This window comes from Hermetia illucens, chromosome 1 (assembly GCF_905115235.1).
Source record: "Hermetia illucens chromosome 1, iHerIll2.2.curated.20191125, whole genome shotgun sequence".
NCBI lineage: Eukaryota > Metazoa > Arthropoda > Insecta > Diptera > Stratiomyidae > Hermetia > Hermetia illucens.
The window spans coordinates 175,975,111-175,996,841 of record NC_051849.1 but is presented as its reverse complement, the minus strand read 5'-3'; the positions used below and the strand labels follow the sequence as shown (position 1 = coordinate 175,996,841).

The following is a 21,731-nucleotide window of genomic DNA, read 5'->3' as shown; positions in this document are numbered from 1 at the left end:
TTGAGTTTAGTAGGAACTGAAAAATAACTGCTGACAGAACAAGAACCTATTTCTTGTATTAGACTATTATCCAGAATGAAAATACAATTCAGAACAGAAAAAAATTATCGGTTTATCCAAGTCATATACATACGGAAAGCTGCTTTACAATGTGATTGCGTAAATCTGGTCATTTTGCTCCAGGATCATAATTGACTACATTCTGGTATACCAGAAAAGAAAAACCCAACCTTTCTCACGACTTTAGCAGATGTAGCCCCTTTTGATTTTTTTTCCGGATATCGCTTGCCGGAGCAACATTTTACTTGTTAATTGACTTGACTTTAGGGACTGATCTGATGATCTGATCTCAAAAATAAGGATAATCTGAAATTTGTTTCGAACCTGTAGAAAAATCGAAAACTGATGATAAGTTGGAACTTAATCCAATCATGACCAGACAGAAGATAACGATGACTTTGTTCTTCTGTTCCAATCGTCGAAAACCATTTTAATTTGGCTTTTATCGTCTAAAACTCCTTTCTGTGCCTGCAATTAAATGCAGCTCTGCAGAAACTATATTCCTTTCTCAGGAATCTTGCCCTGTGACTTCATCATTTGTAAGGAAATGAGTACCGAAAAGTCCAACAATAGCCAAAACTACAAGTGATATTGAACGCAATATCACAGAATCGCAAGAAAAAACTGCTCACCCATTTAGGTCGGGTGAAGCAGCTCTTGATCTTGGACGACATGATCGACCCGGAAGGACAACTACGTCAACTCATACTTGGTTTCAATCTTAAACATCATGAGATGTGCCTTATTAGATATTTCAAGTCTTGTTGGCAATTCAGACGTCTTGAAAAAGCTGCTAGGACTTTCAAAGAGGAGTAGGAAGACCTTAAATGGAAAAAAAATACTTCAAATACATTATGATAAAAAATATACGATACATATGCTACAGAAAAATATGTCAAACTTAGAAGAGAAGGGAGAAAATATAACAACTACAACGTTGGTATTGGGTTTTCAAAGGAATTGTTTTCAGTTACTCGACTACCCGGTCTGAATAGGTTCAGACTTGGTTTTCAGTTGTATTTATTGATCTTAATTTAATCAGAAATTGGAATAAAGGAAATAATAAAATAAAAAATAAGGAGGGGAATGACACACGAGTAGCAACCAAACATATTTGCAACGCGACAAAGAAACAGGATGAAATTAGTACATAAACCCTAGTTTGCCAGCGGGAAAATATTGCAAAAACCACTTTTTTTCGCAAAAAGATAGAACAACAAACCAAGAAGTATCTACCAGGTAACCATGTCTTTAATCCGAGGAATACAATCTTAAGTTGGCATGATTCTTTCCTATTTCCACACTCACAGCCGTGGAAATAAAATTAATTGAAAAATTTAGTATCCTCAGCAAACTTTATCCTTCTCAATAATTAAAAGGAAGAAAATAAAACACGATGTTAAGGCTATGTACTGTTTTGTATTTGAAAAATATTTTCTTATGTATGCCTTACAGCTAGCTTTAACATAAATGTTGAACATATCGAATATCTACCAAAATACAATAAAATATTTCAATTTTTCTCCTTTATTACTACTTTATCAGCTTTTATAAGAATCACATTTTTCTAACTAAAGTAAAAAGAGACAAAATAGCCTAGAGGATCCTCAATTTTATCAGTAATCATAATCTAAATACATTCTCATTAATCAATTGTGAAAATCACATCTAAATTGGCTGTTGTGCAACCTTTCTCAGAAGGATTTGGAGCTTCCGATCTAGCCACGGGCGTGATGAGTTGCTGATCACTAAGGCTCGTTGTTATCGCTGCCAAATTATGTGTCAAACTATGCCTGCGGAGATCACAATTGCGTCGAAATACCTTCCCGCACGATACACAGTGATAGGGCTTAATATCGGTGTGCGTTAACAGGTGGGTTTTGAGGTTCGAACGTTGATTGAAGCTTCGATTGCACACAGGACATTTGTGCGGTGATTCTTCCATGTGCAAGATTTTGTGTACGGCTAGGGTACGAGATTGACAAAAGCCTTTTCCGCATTCAGTGCATTTGAAGGGCTTTTCTTTTGAGTGGATATATCTGAAAGGAAGAAAAGAATTTTGATTAATTACTGATCAAGTGAAGTTTGAAATGATTTTTGATCTCCGGAAAATAAGATACTCTACACAGATTATTTATTTGAAAAGCAAGCAAACGACGCTAAAAAATATTTTATTTTCATCTAATGTTTAGCTAGGATTCCAAATTCAGATAATAATATTAAATCAAGTGTTTCTCTTAAACTTTTATGGAAATCCTCCAAACAATGGAAGAGTAAGGTTCACAAAGAAAATTGCTTTCTAGTTCAAATTCTGTCGTTTAAAGAGCATTTTCAGGCGTATAGATTGCTCCAACCTGAAACTCAGAGCATCCTGTAGTAACTCCCAATGAAAAATAAAAGTTTTTTCATATTTCTGGAAAAACTGGTTCGTTTCAAAACACTGCATATTAGGCCCAGGCGTTTGTATTATTTTTTTTGTTGTACTTGATCCGGCACACATAACACATGTGGCGCCCAAACAATCTCTTGTAGGTGTTCACTTTTAATTTATTGTTACGATTTTCACCTTTTTCATGAGACGACTTTTTTAGTAGATTTTCGGAATTTATATTCGGGGCCAAATCTTTGTATTCTCTTGCACTCGATACCAATGCGAAGGAAGAACGCGCCTTTTATGTTCAGCACACAAAGAAATCCCATTATTGGAGCATATTTATTCGGTATTGGATCGGCGACATGGGCTATAACAAGGTTGAAGATATTGTGGTCCACGATGAAGGAGTCGTTGGTTGTTAGGATGCTAAGAAGACAAACCAGATCTCTATGGAGGAATGATCGTTTTTTGGAACAATTTTTTCGATATAAATCTTTTGGCGTGAGGCAAGCCACATGGATAGTGGTAACAGAGAGATAAAAGCGTATCAGTTATTTTTTCTTAATTCAGGGTATAGATTTATGAATATGGAATTGGGATAAATGTTTTTCAAATTGCTAAGGAATGCTTTATAGAGTCACTTTAACTCCAAATTGGTGATTTGAATGTAGCCATGCAAGGAACAGGCAGGAACATTTACGATATATGAAACCAGGATGAAGGAATGCGTTACTGTATGAAGTTGGACATTTATTTATTCAAATTATTTAAAAATATTCATTCATGTGTGCATATACCAGTATGGGAATTGTCATATACCATTAGGATTTCAGACCCCTAAACCAAACAGAAAGCGACAACGGCGCTTCAGAGATAGACAATTTCCCTTATTGTCTATATAAAAATCCGTCCATGTAGGCTAGTTTCATTTGTAATTCGAAACAATCACAATAGTTTATCTTTCTCATACAAGAATAATATTCGACTCTGTATGGTAATGCGGACTCGTCTACACTTGAAAGCCATCCTTAAGGAACACTCGCATTCCTGCAAAAAAGCATTTTTCTCCCCCAAAATTTGCCTGTTTAATCCAACTTTTCTTGAACTTTGGCATACATTATGATAAAGTTTCCTTACAGAAAATGAATCTCTCTTTCACTATGATAAAATTTTGTTGACTATATTTTACCCAACCTACACAATTAGTGGGAGTTCATCATCATCAAGGAAGCAACAACCGGTATCCGGTCTAGGCCTGCCTTAATAAGGAACTCCGGTTTCCACCGAGGTCCACCAAATCGATATCCTTAAAAGCTGTCTGGTGTCCTAACCTACGCCATCGCTCCCTCCCAGGCAGGGTCTGCCTCGTCTTCTTTTCTTACCATAAATATTGCCCTTATAGATTTTTCGGCCTGGGTCGTCCTCACCCATACGGATTAAGTGTTGAGCCAGATTTTATTCAATACCAGACCGTGATATCGATCATAGATTTCGTCGTTATGTAGGCTACGGAATCGCCCATCCTTATGTAGGGGGCCGGAAATTCGTCGGAAGATTCTTCTCTCGAACACGGCCAGGGGTTTGCAATTTTTTGCTTCCGGGAATTCAACAAGACTGGCAGGTTCATTGTATTGTACAGTACGGTAAGAGCTTTGACCCCATGGTGGGACATTTCGAGCGAAAAAAATTTTTGTAAGCTAAAATAGGCTCTGTTGGTAACCAATAACCCTGCGCGGATTTCATCGTTATAGCTGTAGACAGGAAAAATTTTCAATGGTCTCAAACTTGAAGTTAACTATCTTAGTTGTTTTCGTTTGACCAGTGTGATTCGATGTTGCACGTTCTTTGCTTTTTGGCGCTGACAATGCCACCATGTACTTCGTCTTGCCTTCATTAAGGTGTAGCCCGAGATTCCGCGAATCACTTTCTCCAGGGTCAGATTGAAGAGAACGCATGCTAGGACACCCCCTTGTCTTAGACCGTTGTATATGTTGAATGGCCTCGACAGTGATCCTGCTTCTTTTATCTGGTCTCGCACATTAGTTAGGGTCAACCTAGTCAGTCTTATCAATTTCGTTGAGATACCGAATTCTCTCATAGCTTTGTACAGTTTTGCCTTGACTATGCTGTCATAGGCGGTTTTAAAGTCGATAAAAAGATGGCGAAACTGATAGCCACATTCCAACAGTTTTTCCATCGCTTGACGCACAGGCAAAATCTAATCTATTGCTGATTTGCCCGGTTGCCTGAAGTGAAGCCTCTTTGGTATGAGCCAATGATATTTTATGCGTATGGGGATATCCGGCCTAGCATGATAGCGGAGAATATCTTATAGATGGTACTCAGCAGCGTGATGCCTCTATAATTGCTGCACTGTGTGATATCTCCCTTTTTTTGTATGGGATAGAAAATGCCTCGGCGGTAGTCGTCAGGTATCGATTCGCTGTCCCACACCTTGAACACCAGTTTTTGAACCACTTGGTGTAGTTGGTCGGCTCCATATTTAGCCAATTCGGTTGTAATTCCATCGGCTCCTGGCGACTTAAACCGATAGATTGCACAGACTGCTTTTTCTATACTTCGTGGTGGCAGTATATATAACTGGTTGTATCAAATCATTGATAGTGGCGGTTATTTATCAATAGGCAGTTTGCCTTCCAGAAGGCTCGGTCAGCGGTTGATGCAACCAAAATGGTTTTTGAACTGGCCAGCAAGCTGTTGATGAAGGAAAATACTGCGCACTAGTGACTCTCGACATCAAAAACGCATTTAAATCTGCCAGATGGAACCGTATGATTGAAGCGCTCAATGCGGCATAAGGACAGGGGTTCCACAGGAGTTTGTCTTGGGCCCTCTGCTATGAAACATATGTATGATGGATATTGTCGTGGGCTTCGCAGATGACGTTGGAGTGGCCATAATATCCAATCACCCTGACGAAGTAGAAATAGAACAGCATCAGACTAGTCGAAGAATGATCGGTGGACATACAGGCTAATCGCGAATATAAGGTTGTGGACTGGAATAAATGGAGATGAACCTGCTCCCACTTTTGTAGGTTCCCTCGTTTTGGGTTAAGCAACCAAGGATTCAAAAGTAAGAGATAGTTTCGTTCAGGGCAGATGCAACTCATCAGTTGGAACAACTTACAGTTTCATCTAAGGTAGAAACAAATCATCAGACGCTGCCTCACCTTTGCTCTGGGAGCAGTGGCAACGAAGCTTTCGCAGATGTTAAGCGCACCTTAAAATCCTTCACAGTTCAAACGTTAGGTCGGCCGGAGCTAGGTTTATGTTTAATAATTGAGGAATCCGCAGTTCGGAACCATGCCCGACCGGAATTGGAAAGCAATCTGCTGATTTTTTTGTTGTTCCGCGGACCCCTCTCTCTTTCGTGTTCTCGATGGAAAACGTAGAATCTCTTTGCCTTTTTTTGAGATGCTTGGATGCTAAGTCCCAAAAGAGCGGTTTGTAGACCAAAAAAAGTGGGAACGAGTTGCTCTTTAATTCATCCGGTCCAGTATCAAGTGAATTCGGATTTAGCATCCCTCAATCTTTAAACAAAAAACTGGTATCGTCTTAAAAGGAAGAATTCGGGAAATAATTGAATTTATGAAAAATCATACAAACCAAGAAATTCAGTCAGCTTTAAAACACTCTATGGTCTTCTGGGTCGTAAATATTGAAAAGTTGGTGGAAATCTATTGTAAGATTTCTAATACCGATGTCTAGGCAAACACGTAGAATTCAAGAAAAAAAGGGAAATTTCTGGTTGTTATATTCGAGGAAAAGCAAAAGCAACGGGCTAGGTAATAGTAAAAACTTTAAACCTTAAAGCCCTGGTAAAAGCACAAATTTCGTTGTCTTGTTATACGGGATATTCGCTAAATACTTCAAATTCGGGGCAGAAAAACGAAATCTCTGACCGTTTTCGCAATAAAATGAAATCAGTTCGACAACCGGAGGATTTACTGGGAGTAAAATTTCTGGACGTGAGGGACTCCAAGTAAATCCACATCTTGCAAAAGGGCTGTCCCGAATTTAGCTGGAATTACCTCGGTCAATTATTCCCTCCTACTCTGGATGGGATTGCACGCTCCTTTTTGTTGAGACTATAGTGGATGGAATTGATCTCGCATCGGATGGTTTATAAAACAGGTAGCTTTACAACAACAACAACAACAATACACTTATAGTGAGCAAGGCGGGCTCAGATCCATGCCTCACCTACTTTTCGTTGATTTAAACAAAACTGTCGGCAGCACCAAAAGGAAGTTTATTCATAGTATTCGTAGCAAGGGCACTCGGAAAGAACTAATAGATGGTATCATATCCACATATGTCAACGCAAAATATTATGGGTTCAAAATAAAGTCTGTGAAGCCTTCATTATGTCATCCTCTTTACGATCAATGAGCATTGAAGTTTTCAAGTTTTTTTTTATGTAGGGAGGTCAAATGCATTTACGCACTGCCGGACTCCTGTCTAAATCAAACTACCGGCCAAAATACCCCTTGGTGCGTCCCTAACCGGGAATCGTTTCACACATTACCTCAGGCCAGGCTTATTTAGTGTAAGAGCACAACCTCATGATTCAGGGAGCCATAGCTGCCCAGCCATCTTCCCTATTTACCTCCCTCTTTGTCGCTTTAAGGATACCTTGAGTGTAATGTGCCACTCTGTTCCACGTGCCCGCTTGGCATGCCCTCAATTATGGTGTTCGGAGACACTTGACACCCTTCCATCGAAAGGTGATGTGTGCAGATAAGGCTGAAAATATTCGTCCACTTAGTAATTGGGTTAGATAATAGTCAACCTCACCGTGCTTTCAATTCAACTACGGCCTCACGTTTCAGTGTGTACCTTCTCTCAGCAGCATAGAGGGAGATCGGGAAAACTTCTACTGCTACCATTATTGCTGGCTTCAGGACGGTATGATAGGCGGCAGCCACTTCCAGGGCTATTCAACTTTGTACTTGCGTTAGGCGCTTGCAGTACATCGCTCCGTATTAAAATCATATTGTGTTGGGGGGTAACCACCCGTAGCATGTATTGCGTCAGTCAGTTTTGGCTTGATAAGCTTCTCAAGCAGCTTCCCCACTGTGTCCAACAATACAACGGTACGCTGACGGAGTGTCCAGGTCATCTTTGCCCTTACTTATCAGCACAAGCTACGCAACTTTCAAGCGGGAGGGGAAAAAACCCACTGCCAAATATTCGTTGAAAGCGTGAGTAGCAAGTCCGACTTATACTTGCATACATGTCTTAGCATTTCGCTGAGAATAGCATCCGGGCCTGGTCCTTTTTTGTCCTTCATGGAAAGCACCGCCTCTTCTAGTTCCTTTAAAGTAAAAAGTGAGCATTCCTCAGTACTCTTCTTCTCGTCGAAGGCTTTAATAATAGACGATTCCATTCCTCAAATAAGACTACCTCTCACAATTCCACTACACAAATATAAAGTAGTTTTCATTTGAATACTATGAGAAACTTAAGATGACTTCCTTCCTGCCTGAATGCGAATTAAATCCTTAAAATTAAGTATCTTAATTTAAGAGGAAACACGTTCGCAATACTAAAATGTCCATTATGCTGCCAAAGGGCACCGTATTTACACTTGAAAGATCTCAGCTTGCTAATATTGAGGGTTGATTCCACGCCTATAAATGAAAAGCTTAGTCCATGGATCCGTTAATATTGGCTCACAGATTCTAAATAGATTTAAGCAACATACTTTTCAAAGCTATTTAGGCGGTGAACTTCCTTGGAAACCTCAGACCGACAGTTAATACTAAAATTACTAAAGTGCTTCCAGATATAAATGAAATCAGACTTATCTTAATATTTTGCAAAGTGAAAGACTTCAACGCTATGCTTGGAATTCATCCAGGTAACAACAAGTAGAATTAATCCAATGTTTTTCAGCTCCCATCTAAAACCCAGAAACAGATTCTAAGCTATTTCGATTGGTATGTGACCACTATCATCGGTGTCTCACCTCACCTGACTTAGCATTATACAGATCGGCAAACTTACACCTAAGCCTCGGCCGTAAGACTGGGATTGCAATTAATCATCGTTTGCGTCACTTGAAATTCTAATTGAAGCAGACATGCGTGTGCATTCGGCGTAAACATGACAAGAAGTCAATTCTACGAGTAGATCGATTCCATTTCAAAAATGGATTTGACTTTGCTTCCCAGACCGAACCGTGGAACGCGGCCTAGCTCGATGACCATTTCAAGAAGTAGTCCTTGTCCGCAGATGGAATCTACCATTCTGACCATTCTGAGCAGTGCAATCACCAAATCCAGGGATCGGTCAGAATTATGATCCGATGCGATCCGATTTGGGAACAAGTTTTTCTTAAACATCACATCTAATCCAGCTTTTAGAGAAGGTCTTGACTTCATAATTTTGTGTCACTGAGATTCCGTGCAGGCGCTGCTGTTACAAAAATTGTCTTCATTTTATTTGGATTAGTTGAAAGTGATTTGATTTGGATCGCAGTTAATTGATTCCGATCGAACTGCCATTGAGGTTGTTTTGCGGTCTTGTTCGGTCTTTGGGTTTCAATCTCTATCTGAAGTTTTAAACCTGCCGGTTAATTACATTATCCGTCTAGAATTAAAGCTTGATGTGATTTTTATTTCTTCCGCGAATGGTTGCGATTCTAGTGTGTATGGAGATTTCCTTTTGTTGACTTGTTGATATTTTCACGTTTTACAACATATTTTTCATTGGTTCATAGAATTTGGGTCATTTGGATTTCGCCAGATATATTATAAAACGATTGCAAAAATGCTTCATTTACTGTTCCCCTGACTTGTCGTCTAACTAAAAGTTGGTAAATTGAACCCCACCTTGAATGGACTTGATAGGATCATATGTAATTCAAGCAAGAAGAATAATTTGAATAATTCTTCCTTTGATTATCTTTCTCCAGTAAGGGAAAACAATGAAAACCAAAAGGAAAAAAATCAAAATTTTGGGTGACTTGACCGGCCAAAGATAGGCTAAATAGATATCAGAGGCATGTCAATATTTCTGAGTGGTAGTGTGATTGCACTTCTATGCCTTCCTCATTAATACATTCAGATACATCCGATCATAGTATCTAAACATCGCAGTACTGAAACAAAGTAATAAAGATACGATCGTAATGTATCGATTGTGGGCTTTAATACCGAATTATTCTTTTTCCAAGAGAGTTGACCGACAGAAGAGTGAGGGTTACTCCAAGATTTGTTGTCGACAAACACTGAAATACCTTGCGGGACATTTACTTTGTCGGGCTTCTGGAATAATTGATTTCAACTAATTTGATTTGACACAGAGTTTCCAATTGAATTTTTAAATATGCTAATTTATGAACCATTGGGATACGATCGACCACTATAATGTAGCGGTAGTTAAATCTAACACCTCTGCGCTGCCTAGTTTTTGTTGAGATTAGCTCTGGAAGCTCTACTTGAAGCGGTATTATCATATCTTGGAGATAATCTTGAATTCCGATGGTATTGAATTACAGTTTGTAAGTTTTCTTGTGTGGTATAGTTTTCAATGAATATGAATCGAATTTGAATTACAATCGTCTTGAAAGTTCGGAATATTAATGAACTAATGGAGAGATCTTCCAATATGTGAGAGATTTTGAAACAAGAATCTCAAATCATCGTTTAAATATCCTCAATAAATTCGCTAATAATTCTCTATTACCCAACATTGGTCGTTCAGTGTCTGTTTTACAATTCTCAGTGATACCTTCTTCCCAAAAATGGGGGAGAGTGTGGTAGTTTACCACTTACTCCATCAAGGGTGTCCACAAATACATGAAGGTGGTAAAAGTCGCAGATTTCGAATCCATCCGAAACTATGAGAAATCAGGCCGTGACCATGGTATGGATTTGGGAGACCTCACCAGATTCATGTTCATCCACGGGGAAATTTGTGGAAGACAGGTTCTTCACTTAACTGGAAAACCTGCACCCGCCGTCTACGGCCTGGTCAGCCAGAAAGGGTAGTACAGCAACTCCCTTAATGAAAAGAACTGGAAATCTGATTATGGCCGGCGTATTGGTGACACTGTCTCTTCTAAAAAATTGAGAGGAAGTTTCGGCAGAAGGAAACCTCAGCCGCAAAGGAGAAAGGAACTACAGGCTTCCTTGTCAGAACCTTCTCTTCCGCCTCTACTAGGAAAAGCGGAAGAAACGAAAGCTGATGATGTGGAAGCAACTGGTCTTATTCGCATACCCAACAACAATGGAAGGCACTGTTAAAAAAGGGGAAGTTTCTTGGAAATGAGGACATGGGCGTTACTTCACCACCAAGTGTGGCGATATTCAGAGAAATCGGATGCAAGAAAGCGGAACTTTCGGCGGAAGGTGAGAACACCCGATGGTAACCCGAGTGAGATCCCCGCTGAATGCAACAGATTTTTTAGTTAGCGGCGGTTTTCATATTAGACTACACTTACGTCTACAAACATAAGAGTTAGTCAAATTAACTTGCGGCATACCGAAGCCTCTTCCTATCTACTGGCATCAAGGCTGGCAAAGTTTTGTATTCGTTCTAACAAATTACAGATTTTTTTAGATTGGATAAGTTAAAGAAGCTAGGATCTTGTTCGAATAGAGATCCTCGAGACCGAGAGCTTGCGCGCTGAAGTCAAAATTTTTAAAAGCAACTACGCTGAGTCATTTCTGTTCCCAGGGCCTTGTTGCGGTCAACTTAAAATACCAGGTTAATGGTAAGAGGAGAATAATCATAGTTGCCTCTGCTTACCTACCCCATGATTCTGTGTGCCTGGCGCCGACATAAGAACTAAGGGATCTGGTAATGTATGCACAATTAAGTGGCCTTGAACTCTTAATGGGTTGTGATGCGAACCCTCAGCATATTTGTAGGGGCAGTAGCAAATGCAATCCTAGAGAAGAGAAGCTGGTTGATTTTATCACTTCAGCTTGTTTGGTGGGCGCGAACGTAGGGTGCCCCATTATGTTCTTCGGGTCAAGAAGAAGTGAAATAATCGACTTAATAATCTGCACTTGAAATTGGTTGAAGTTGATTAGAGACTGATGAGTGCTCTTCAGGTATGAAGTCTCACTCTCAGATCACCTTTAATTAGAAACTAGTATGAATATTACAGGTGAACAGTCTGTAATACAAAGACGGAACCCTAGGAAAACGAATTGGACGAAGTCCAATGAACTACTTGACGGCAAAATGGAGCTCCCTAGACGACTGGAAACACTGAATCGTACACTTTTAGCGTGCTTTGAAGAGACGGGTTATATTTTCCGAGGCCAATGCGGTAAAACGGTCGAGGACTTCAAAGACTCAAAAAATCAATCAGACAACTTCCAAAGCGTACTTGCAAAAGCGAAAAGGAGAAAGACTTGTTAAACTTACGGAACTCACAGCATGAATATATATTATTTATATTGTGAGAAACTGAAAGGTTAAAGGAAAACTTCCAGGCTGTTCAGAGTCCTAATAAATTGGCCAATTTGTAATCCCTTAGAAAACCGGATGGAACTTATGAACTCCAGAGCAGAATCTATAAAAACTCTTTTGGAAGTACACCACTCAGGAGAATTCGTGGTTTCTGCAAACCTCTCAACACGAAGGTGTAACAAGGGGAATTAGGACTCTGCGAGAGCGGTTGTTACCAATGAAATGGCGAGACCTGCTATACTATCATTTGAACACTTCAAAGCACCTGGCATGGATGACATTTATCCAGCGATGCTAAAGGAGGGTATGAGCACTTCCACAACTTCTAAGAAATATTTTTCGAGGATGTCTTGCCCTGCGCTACGTGCTTCCCCTTGGCAGAAGGTAAGGTAGTTTTCATAACCAAGCATGAGAAAGATGACTATTTAAATCCAAGAACTTCAAGCAAATCAGCTTAACATCATTTTCGCTGAAATGTCCGCAGAGACCGGTTGAGCATCGCATTCGTCAGACAGCGCTAAGGTCGGACCCACTAAATAAAAACCAACATGCTTGCCAACGTGGAAAGTCCTATGGGTGTGCTCTCCATTCTTTGGTATCAAAGATAGAGGATGCAACTTTGAAAAGCGAGTACACGATGGGAGTGTTCGTGGACATTGAAGGGCCGTTTGACAGTGCGCCCTTCCAAAAGCTTCCAAAAACTTTAATTAAGTGAATTTACCCTATGCTAACGCAGAGATTGCTGTGTGCTGAAGTGCGTGTTGACCGCTACCTAACAAAAGAAGGGACGAAAGACTGCCTTCAAGGAGGTGTGCTAGCGCCACTTCTGTGGAGTATGTTGATCGAACCACTACTATGCGAACTGCAAAATCTATCAATACAAGTTTAATATTATGCCGATGACGTGGCTGTCCTCAGCGTTGGTCCAGATCTCGGAATGGTGTGTAGAAATATACACGCGCTGTTGATTTGATTGATAGCTGGTGTCGCAGGCATGGACTTTCAGTAAATAAAACCATAATGGTATTATTTAAAAAAAACAGGAAACTGAATGGTCTTAGCTTTCAGGGATGAAGGGGTGCAACCCTTCAACCCTCTGAAGTGTACTGGGAGAACACACGACGTGGTCTTCGAGAAACCAGATTACTGCGCTTGCTACGGAAATTGAAGGGGTCTCCGTCATTTCACCATGTGCAGTCTGCGACCCAATCCCTGGGGAGTTTGAAATCTGCATGGGGACTAATACCATCGAGAAGCCGCTACAGCCAGTATACGGAAGACGCGTTCAGTTCAGGACGGCGGTGGCAAATCCAAGACGATCTCCTTAGACTGACTGAAGCCTTTCTGTCAGGAGGCAGACGACACTGGAAGGAAGTATGAACACCGCGTAAGTTTTAACGTCCACTAAAGCATAGCCAGCTGTACCTGCCAGGGGATCTCTCGCCAAAACTCTCGGCATCAGCTGGGGCGGAGTGTGGTAGGCCAAGCTTCAACAGTTGCCCGTAAAAAAGTGTCATAAAATTGCTTCTATTTTTTGTTTTGCCGCTGGCAAATTTAGAAAAAATTTAATTTTCAAATATTTCTCAAATAAAACTGCAATTAGCAGATTTTATAATCATATCTGATTAAAGTTCTTAAACTAATAAAAGAATAAATGTATCTTAAAGTGAAGTAACAAAGTAATAAGCCAGTAAAAATATAAGGAAAGGAAAAAACCCGTCCGCGACAGTCCGCTGCTCCCAAGTCAAAGTTGCCTATGTCTCTCAATTTTGTTCGGTCTATTCTATAATTCAGGATATAACTGACAAACCCTAAGCATTCTTAGTATTCTTTTTTATGAGTGTAATGTAAAACCAAGGGGTGCTTTCGTTAAATTTACAATATAATATAGTATATACTAATATTCAATAATAATAATAATAATCGTTGACACAACAATCCATGTTGGATCAGGGCCTTGAAGTGTGTTAGAGCACTTCATTCAAGACCGTAACGGTACACTAGGAGGCAATGTGGTCAGCATTGCGCTCGCCCGAGATTATTACCCTGATTTGACTCAGGTACTCATTCACAGCTGATTCGACTGGTATCCGACGTCAAATCACAATACAAATTCCACTGTCACCAGTGAGATTTGAACCGCGACCTTCCGTATCGCCTTATATTCAATAAGGCCCTCGATAACTTACTCCTGACAGAAATATATGGTCAAAATCAAGGTTGTATTTGCATGAAAAAAATATACACCCAGGGTCCTCATATCCGCGACTTCGGTCCTCCCTCATCTTCATCAAGTTTGCAGGCTTCTTGTGACTTATTTCACAATAAATTTTCCTCGGTGTGTGTCCTCTTCTCCCCCTTTTTTACTCTACTCTACTAATAATTAAACTTATTTGAAGAAACATGGGAATGAGAATACTTTTGGGCGTATGCTTTCTGGTCTTTCTGATTTTTCATTTGTGTAATTTTCAGCAGTAGGTTATTGATTTACGTTCTCAATTTAACCCTCGCCTTCACTCCCTGACAATTGATCTCTAAAATGGTAACGGAATTAAAAAGCACAAATGAAAACCTTTCATTAAATACTCCACGTGGATATAACTGGGGAAAAAATGTTGCGCTCTTTTATTGCATATATGTGTACCCCTTAAGCTCAATGATGTCGTGGACTATGTATGTTTTGTAAGTCAAAGTCAGAATTTTTCAAACTAAGTTCAGATTTTTCCAAATTCATTTCAAATTCAAACTTTTCCATTTCCAATTCCTATTTTTTCAATATTATAAAGTTTATACCAACTTTTTACCACTGGATAAGGATGGAGTAGGGATTCGTCGAATATAATCCGGTTGCCTTTCAAGACGCCTTCAAGTCTTGAAAGAGAGCAAAACCCGATACAAACAAATTCATCATTCATTGAAAATTTAGGTAAAGAAAACGCTTTAAAAGCACCGAAACAAATGAAAGAGACTATTGCACCGAGATATAATTTTAATCTTATGTGACATGGATATCCTATTTTCTGTCTTTACTGAACAGACTAATTTTGCTAAATGAGGGGGAGTTATCGTTGGGAAGCTACGGGACTACTTGGACGAATTGTACTCCACCATCAATATTTATCAGTGTATACAGACTATAAATTGACGAAACTTTAATGTCGTTTCGCCTCAGTTTCAGCTTTATAGGTATCTATATCTTATCCGATCCTAATGCTTTATGTCCTAATTCTTTAACTTTCCTTGTTGTTCGCCAATAATGAGAAGATAGTATTTAGTGGCAAACACCTTGAAAATAATCTACGTAGAATATATAATTTGAGCTTGAAGATACTCATAAAACTGAGCGATCTTTGTTTTAGTTTTGTTTTGGTAAAAATGAAGGGACTGTCGTGAGAAAACGCATCCAAACTTCTGCCGTTATTTTCACTTGACAAACATTTAACATAGTGGCTCCTTTTTCTGAAGAGGACCCCTTCCTTAATTGCACCAGAACTATTCATATTTTCTCTAATAACTTTTAAAAACCTCTTTGTGAAGTGATTATTTTATAGAATGATATTTATTTTTAGTTTCCTTTCCCTTCCTTTTCTCCCATGGTGGTATATTTTCAATTAAACATTTTTCTAGCTGAAAGTGCGGACACTAATATCAAAACAAATCTTAAATAAATACTTCTCAGACGCTCTGCAGTCTAGTAATAAAAGAATGAATTCATAGAGCCTTATATCTAACACTTTTTTTTATCAAATAATGAATCATGATCTTTTAGATGCATTTGAAAGTTTCACTGTGTCAATGTTCTGAATTACCAGTACAAAAGTGACATGCAAAACAGACGTTCAGTCTGCCCCATGATACGTTTTTTTGTGAAATAAATCGCGAGGTGGTAAGTTTCGTTGATATTTTTATGTTGCCTATAATTTTATCAGTTAATTTCTCTTCATCTAAAGGCCTCATGAAACCCCTCCAGTATGAACATATGCTTATGTAAAAAATGCTTTCCAAATATAAAGTAAATATTTTCCCCTTTTAATAACTCAGAAATAGAATTTATTGCTAGAATTCTATTTACTGTTTGTCTGCTATTGTTATTGTTTTATTTTGCGGAGTAGTTGTATAATTGCTCAAAGTATTCTTGTGATTTTGTTTTAAATAAATGTCATCACCCGACCAAAAAGTTTGTTAGGACCGATTAATTGGTTAGAATACGAAATCATTTTCAAATATAAGAAACCGTAAAGCCGTCATCGCCTGACATTATCTCAACGTTGTTTTCCTGAGTTCGAATCTCAGGCGAGAATGGTTGTGTCTGTTTCACTGCGGGAGCTTATGACTGGCCTAGCATAAAGTGTAATGGTAATGAAAGTGAAGCACAGTTTCACTGAAAATAAAAAAAAAACTTTTCCCTTACTTACAACCCCTTCAACCATCCAACTTTAAAAATACTAACAGAACATTCAAGAAATTAGTCTCCCTACTCACAAAGAAAACAAAGCCAAACCATAGAATCAAACAGTATGAAACACCTTCTTATTCTGGGCGCGGACTTTGAGAGTCTCATCCCCATAAGTAATACAGACAAAAAGTCACTCGAGATATCCCATTTGACCTAAATTGATAGAGACTTATCGATGTGATCAACATGGATCTCCTTATCCTCGGGAATGACAGAATCTCGGCACAAAAGCCGGAAAATTCTTGAGGGCCTATCATAATGAAAACTGTAAAAATAATTTTCCATGGAAGAACCCTAATTTAAGAACTCTGAAGGGAAACTGGACTGTATTAGAAAATGGAATACCGCCTCCTTAAAATCAAATGAATATACAAACTTTGCTAAACTAGACGACAGAAAGAAATTTTTCTAAATTCCGCCAACGATGCGTTTTATACAAAACATTCTAGATTTCAACCCAAATCGTATCCTAACCCCGCGTCCTTTGTATCAATAATGTATAATTAAGCAACGATCATGAAAGTCTCGGCGACTGCCCAAGAAAGCTACCGATGAAAACATTATTAAAACAGTACCATAACGAGGAAACAGACTATTGAAAAAGGTCAACTATCCAACAATTGGTCCAAAATTTCACGATCACGGATGTGGAAACCTATTTCCTAGAGATCCATCAAAAATGAGGAAAGCAAAAATTCTTTAACCCAGCCATTCTCGTTAATCAGGTACTACGAACAAACTTCACACTGGCGAAAACCAACACATTGAATTCCCTCAAAGAGCTAGGACAGCCTCCTTGGAAGCCTCCTCTCCATATGAAATATGATAAAAGAGGATCACATCACTAGATTTACAGATTTAATAATCACCAATATCTGATACATCTCCACAAGCAGACCAAAACCTATCATAACTTCAAATAAATAAGTAGTACTTGCGATGATTTCTTGAAAAACAGTTTAGTAACCTTAACACAGCAACCTATGACATCGTCTTTGTTGACGGAAAACAACCGATTACCGACTTATAGTCCAAACTAGCACACTCAATTACAAACCTCAAACTTCCAAATAATTTAAAAAGCCACGAAGTCTTTCTGTAACAATATCATACGAACATAGCTTTGTTCAAGAATCGTTTTCCCTTCCCACAGATGGGATGGAATGACGGATATGGAGGTCTACTCACACTCATATGTAAAAAATACCGTCGCAGAAGGCTAACCCGCCAAACAATTATTGAATTCCAGTAGCCGAACTCCCAATCAACAATCGCTAACGATTTAACTGCCCATGATACACAGTAGGGGTACGACAAGCGACTCCAAGGAAAAAACTATTTTGAACACCAATCAAAGATACAGCTTTCATCTAAGAACTCCAATATTCCAAAGCATAAGAAACACAAAAATGGCAGTAATGTTCACATCATCAATAATCCTTCCGTCATCTAACTACACTAGATTTTCACCCAGAAAATCTCTCGATCTCCCGATTACCTTCAAATTACCGCAATTACACATCGGATAACAAATCTCTTCCAAAAAGTAGTGTTGGCCCTCCTCCCGTTAATATGGAAGTCGCCTCCAATTCCATCCTTAAAATTCATCATTTAAGCAAATTCCCAACAGTAATAAACCTAAATATTGGTGGAAAGACGCTAATTGCCTTTTAAAATAAAAAATCATTGTCTGAAGCAATACAGATAGCTACCTCAAGTGGAAAGGCTAAGTGCCCCCGGCAAAAAAATCATATCATGGCGGCCAATCAGCGGTAGACTGAACAAAAGTCCAATTAGGAATTTATGGAACCTTATTCACGTCATTGGAAGGAAAATACAACCTACTACCCCCATGGAAAAATGCTTCAAACTTCGCCAAACATCTCGAATTCCAAATTAATTTCCACTCCCATCTATCTTTCATCCGTTTGCCCAATCCCTATAAATTTGAACGAGCTGGTCATTACCTTAATCAAAAAAAAAAAAAAAACAAGTCGGAAAACAGCAAGGTGGACGCTTCATGTGTGAAAGGTTTTGTGTATTTTTTTTAGAAAAACATTTGAGTGGACATTTGTCCCATTAGCACCTAGCACGTAATATATGTATATATTATGTGAGAATATCCACTTGATGATGATGATGATAATGGCATTCAAAAGTATCGAATTCGCACAAAAGCGACAGATTAGACCTATTATAACTTTGTTAATAATAGTGCAATTTCCTCCAAACTTTTCAGGATCATGCTCTATATTATAGCTTACACTGCTTCGTGACTTTAGGATGGGCTTAGAAGGTGTTTTACAGCCAATTACTAAAAATTATAGTAATATCCTCTTATTAACTTCATTTGAACAGATATCGGTATGGAGGGTATTTCGGAACCTAGGCGCTCAATAGTGGCAACGCCTTAATTTTTTCAGATTTTTCGTTTAGGTAGTTTCAGAGACTTTTGACTTCCGCACTCCCCACCTTTCCAACAAATATTACAACTAAGACTGGCTTCGAAAAGTACTAGACGAGACCTTTCATTTGATACCCCACATGACTATATTTGTCGGGAAAACAAATTAAACAAATTAAAAATGTAATAATATGCTGCTGTCAACTTTATCTGAGCAATACTTTTATTTATTTGATATTTTTTATTTTTAACACTGTTGGATGGGTTGTTTTTGAGCATGAGTGCTTTCTCACTTCCTGTTTATACTTTTTACTACTTATTTCGAAATTAATTTCGAATCCGAGATGTGCTCCATGCAACATTGTAGTATTTTGTTTTAGTAGGCATAGCTATTTTTAAGAAAACTGGTATACCTCCAGAGTGACGAAATCCGTGCACGGTTGTTGGCTGCCAACAGAACCTATTTCAGCTTATGAAAACTGTTCCGCTCGAAACGTTTCACCGTAGGGTCAAAGCTCTTACTGTAGAAAACAATGATCTTGCCAGTCTTCATGTTTCCCGAGATTCGGTTCTTAACACGAGAAGTTGCGAACTCTTAAACGCTTTCGAGAGAAGAATCTTCCGAAGATGGCCCCCCCATGGGGATGGACGATTCCGTAGCCTACATAACGACGAAATCCATGAGCGATACCATGACCGCCTAGTTGTGGATAAAATCCAGCTAAATAGGCTGCGGTGTGCACGTCATTCAATCTATATGAGTAAGAATGATCCCACTCAGAAAGTCTATAAGGGCAATATCTATGGTAGAAAAAGAAGACGGTGAAGACCCTGCCTCAGATGAAGCGATGGCGTAGGTTAGGATGCCAAACAGCCTTTAGTGATATGGAATTGGTGGACCTGGAGCCTAGACCAGATACCGGGTATGGCAAGTGCAAGCGCCTACAAGGCAATATGAGAAAACGCAGTGTGTATATTGGCCAGAAAGATACCGATGGATATTCTTGCATCAAAAATTAAACGCCTGATAGCTAGAAAACGAAATCGATGATTTTATTAGGAACATCCCGGTACCATAGTTGTCGATTAAAGAAGGAAGGTATATTGCAGAAAGGAAGGTGAAAATACCCGCTAGTCCCAAAGATCGAGCAGTGGTTGATCCGCAACGTTGGTATAATAAATTGTACAGTTCATCACTGCGCATTGATAGCCCAATGGTTGGGTGGGTGTAGCATCAGCCTCTTAATCTCGCTGCCCTGGATTCGAATCCCAGTCATCATAGGTGTCTGTGTTCGTCTTGTGTTTGTCTCGTTGCTGTGAGGTTATCACTAGGATAGAGTTAAGTGTGATGACAATGAAATTGAAGCACAGTCTGACTGTGTGAATGCCCTATACTCCACTAAGGAGTGAACAGAAACACTATCACTGGGCACGGTTGTTATAGAAGCTCCTTACCTTGCATCAGACGTGAAATCATTCCTTGTTTTGAAACATGTGCAGATGATTGGAAGGGCAAGTGTTATTTCATTATTTGAGATTGAGGAGGAGCGGGGTGGCGAACATCGTTGGACGTTGATCAGTGCATAGAGGATTGAAACGGTAAGCCCAGAAATGTTAGAGTCAGAGAAATTATGGAGTGCAATGAGAAAGCCATCAGCTGCATTCATAATGAACTGAGGGAGATAGAAGAGAAAATAAGGGGTTGCACTGAGAAAGGGGAAAATCGGCAGAACTGAGTTTAATTGATGGCGGTGATGTCAGCAGGAAAGCTGAGCTTCTAGTGTCTTACCTGTCCCTTGGAGTACCACACTGATATGTACATATACGTTTAAACACAATGCAAAATTTTTCTTATTTGCTCTCTTACACCGAAAATAAGGTTGAGAAAGCAATATATTGTGGCTCGTTGAGCTGATAAGAAATATTTATATGCTAACACTTTCTTTTGTCTTACAACTGCGACGTGGCAATATGCGAGAATTGTCGTTAAAGAGGGTACAAATTCGTTTAAACACCCCATTTAAAAGTGCAAAGTTAGTGAATCCTTGACACAAAAGTTAATAGTTTTTCAACTGTATATCAATAATGGGGTGCTTTGAGGAATACTAATTTTGCTTTAGATGAGTTTTGGAAAAACCTATCCAATTTTGGATATGCCAGAAGAAAAGGACTTAACGGAAGCAGAAAAAAAACCGAATTATTTTTTTCGTATCGCGGTATAATTTATTAGAGAAACAGGAGATGAAATTAAACAGTCTGAAGTTACGCGGGAAATTATACGAAAACAGAAGTATGGTATTAAAAATCCCTAAAAAAGTAGGCGAAAGTTGCCAAATAAGGAAATAAATGTCATTAAATATGGAGCTAATCACAATAATTTGAAAGCAACTCAAATGCAGCCAAAATTGGAGCTTCCTGTGACAACACAACACCTTCCACATGACTCCTTAAGTAAAATATGTAGAAAAAAAGTCTAAGTGCATGCTTTTTTTTAAATAACACAATAAAGGTTGCAGAGAAATGGGAATTTGGCAATATGCAAATGAGGTGGATATCGGGTAGCAAAGAAATGTTTTCTCAGATGGAAAAAAAAATAATTTAGACGATTCTGGTTCGTTCCTCTGTTATTGCTATGAGATAAGGAAGAAAGATGTTCTTAAACGATTTTGAGGCGGAAAATATTATGATTTGGGCACCATTTCCAAAAATGAATTCAACTATGTGGAATAATATTCTAGAAAGTGCTCCTATCGCTTTCATGGATGAGAAAATAGGTCCATTTATTAGCGGGACAGTACTTTCTTGTATGCCACCAAGATGTTAAATTTTATGATTCAAAGAGCACGTAATACAAATATTGGAGCTGTTAGCATATATCATGGATCTGAATCCCGCGGAAAATCTAAGGCGTTACTTAGCACCCAATATTTATAAAAATAAATTGTGAAATCAGACTCTCCATACTTTTGCGAAACTGAGATTAAG

At 38.9% G+C, this 21,731-nt stretch overlaps 1 protein-coding gene across 1 annotated transcript in view; it reads right to left on the bottom strand.

Annotated features, from left to right (window-relative positions):
- Window positions 1-1,459: 1,459 nt before the first annotated feature.
- LOC119647173 (protein sister of odd and bowel-like) overlaps window positions 1,460-21,731 on the bottom strand; it is a 35,101-nt gene continuing 14,829 nt past the window's right edge. The window contains exon 2 of the mRNA XM_038047980.1: window positions 1,460-2,099. Within this exon, the coding sequence (XP_037903908.1) occupies window positions 1,706-2,099 (394 nt within the window). The 3' untranslated portion in view covers window positions 1,460-1,705. The remainder of the gene's footprint in view (window positions 2,100-21,731) is intronic.